Source organism: Arachis hypogaea, chromosome 11, assembly GCF_003086295.3.
Source record: "Arachis hypogaea cultivar Tifrunner chromosome 11, arahy.Tifrunner.gnm2.J5K5, whole genome shotgun sequence".
In the NCBI taxonomy this organism is placed as follows: domain Eukaryota; kingdom Viridiplantae; phylum Streptophyta; class Magnoliopsida; order Fabales; family Fabaceae; genus Arachis; species Arachis hypogaea.
The window spans coordinates 13,162,911-13,164,246 of NC_092046.1; the positions used below are offsets into that span (position 1 = coordinate 13,162,911).

Consider the following 1,336-nt stretch of genomic DNA (forward strand, 5'->3'; position numbering starts at 1 on the left):
TGCCAAGGTTATTCGGGGATAACACTGCAACAGTACATCTGGGTGCATATTAGTTACGGTGATAACCAGTAACGTTACTGAAATTCAAACATCCCTAGGAAGACCCTGACCTCGAAATCCGCGAGGCACTGCCCACACGATACACGGGACATGTCCTTCATACCAGTCATGGTGCCCCGGGTGGTGCAAGCGGTTGACCGACAAGCCACGATCTATCCCGGATCCGATGGTCTCTCGTCGATCCATCGCTCCCAGAAAATGTCTGTGAAGAACTCCCTGCACATTTCGATCTTTCCGGAAGTGCGTATAAACTCTACCATTTCAACACCCTTTTGCACTTCTTCTTCGTCTTCATGTTCGCACAGTAGCAACATGGCAAACAGGTGACCCGATTCGACGCTTCCCTCCGTCGCGGCCCTGGCAAGCAGTTCCATTCCAATGCCACGGCGTCCAATCCAGAAATACTCCGTTAACCCCTGCCGGAGTATAGCATCAGCATTTCCCATTTCGACGCATCGATCGAGGAACCTCTTTTCAGCCCGGTCAAGGTAAAATAAAAATGAGACCAACCGTATCTGCCACATCGTCGCATGCTGGTATACAGCGTCCGAAGTACATGCATCAAGGAACACCTTGCAAGTAGCCTGCATGCTGAGTAGGTCTCGGATCGAATTCGATGCAACCTTCGAGGCAATCCTCACCCATATATCGCGAGACAGAATATTCAGCGGACACTCGTACTCGACGGGTACGTCCCGTTCCTTTCTGCGTGCCTTGGAAGCCCCATCCATCTGCAAGGGCTTGGATAAGCGGAGATTACGAAGAGTACAGAGGAGGGGGAGTTAACAGACGGAGTGTCAACTCATATATAATATTATTATTATCATTCAAATTTGTCGGGTATGGCGGTGGTACGGTTGTGATATTTGTAATTCCAATTTCCAAAACGCATGTGTCCTCATTTATTAACATATTTTTATTGTTATAGTATTGTCCACATGGCAATAATTATCATGACTTCGTGTAAGCGTTGCCCAACATTATGAATAGTGACAGATAATTAATACGCTTACAAGAGTAACTCCAATAGTATAAAAGTGGACTCCCTTATCTGACATAGAAGGACTTTGAAGCGTTGGAGTGGAAAGGAAAGCAATTCCTTCACGTGGACCAAGAAGAGGAGTCCCTTCTCAGAGGGACTCTTGTATTCGAAACAAATTTTTGACACACGGCAAATAACTAAAAAATAAATTAAAATACATCACATATATATTCAATTAATAATTAAATTATATTAAATAATTATTTTATATTTAATTAAAGATTTATATTAATA

General features: G+C 43.7%; 1 protein-coding gene across 1 annotated transcript; it reads right to left on the minus strand.

The window, feature by feature from the left end:
* Positions 1-212: 212 nt before the first annotated feature.
* Positions 213-791, minus strand: LOC112721000 (putative F-box protein At1g67623). Its single transcript, XM_025772091.1, has one exon. The coding sequence runs from the start codon at positions 789-791 to the stop codon at positions 213-215; it is 579 nt and encodes a 192-aa protein (XP_025627876.1).
* Between the last annotated feature and the right edge of the window lie 545 nt (positions 792-1,336).

Bases quoted from the DNA above. Each gene is read 5' to 3' on its own strand.
- LOC112721000 (XM_025772091.1), bottom strand. From the start codon at position 791: ATGGATGGGGCTTCCAAGGCACGCAGAAAGGAACGGGACGTACCCGTC.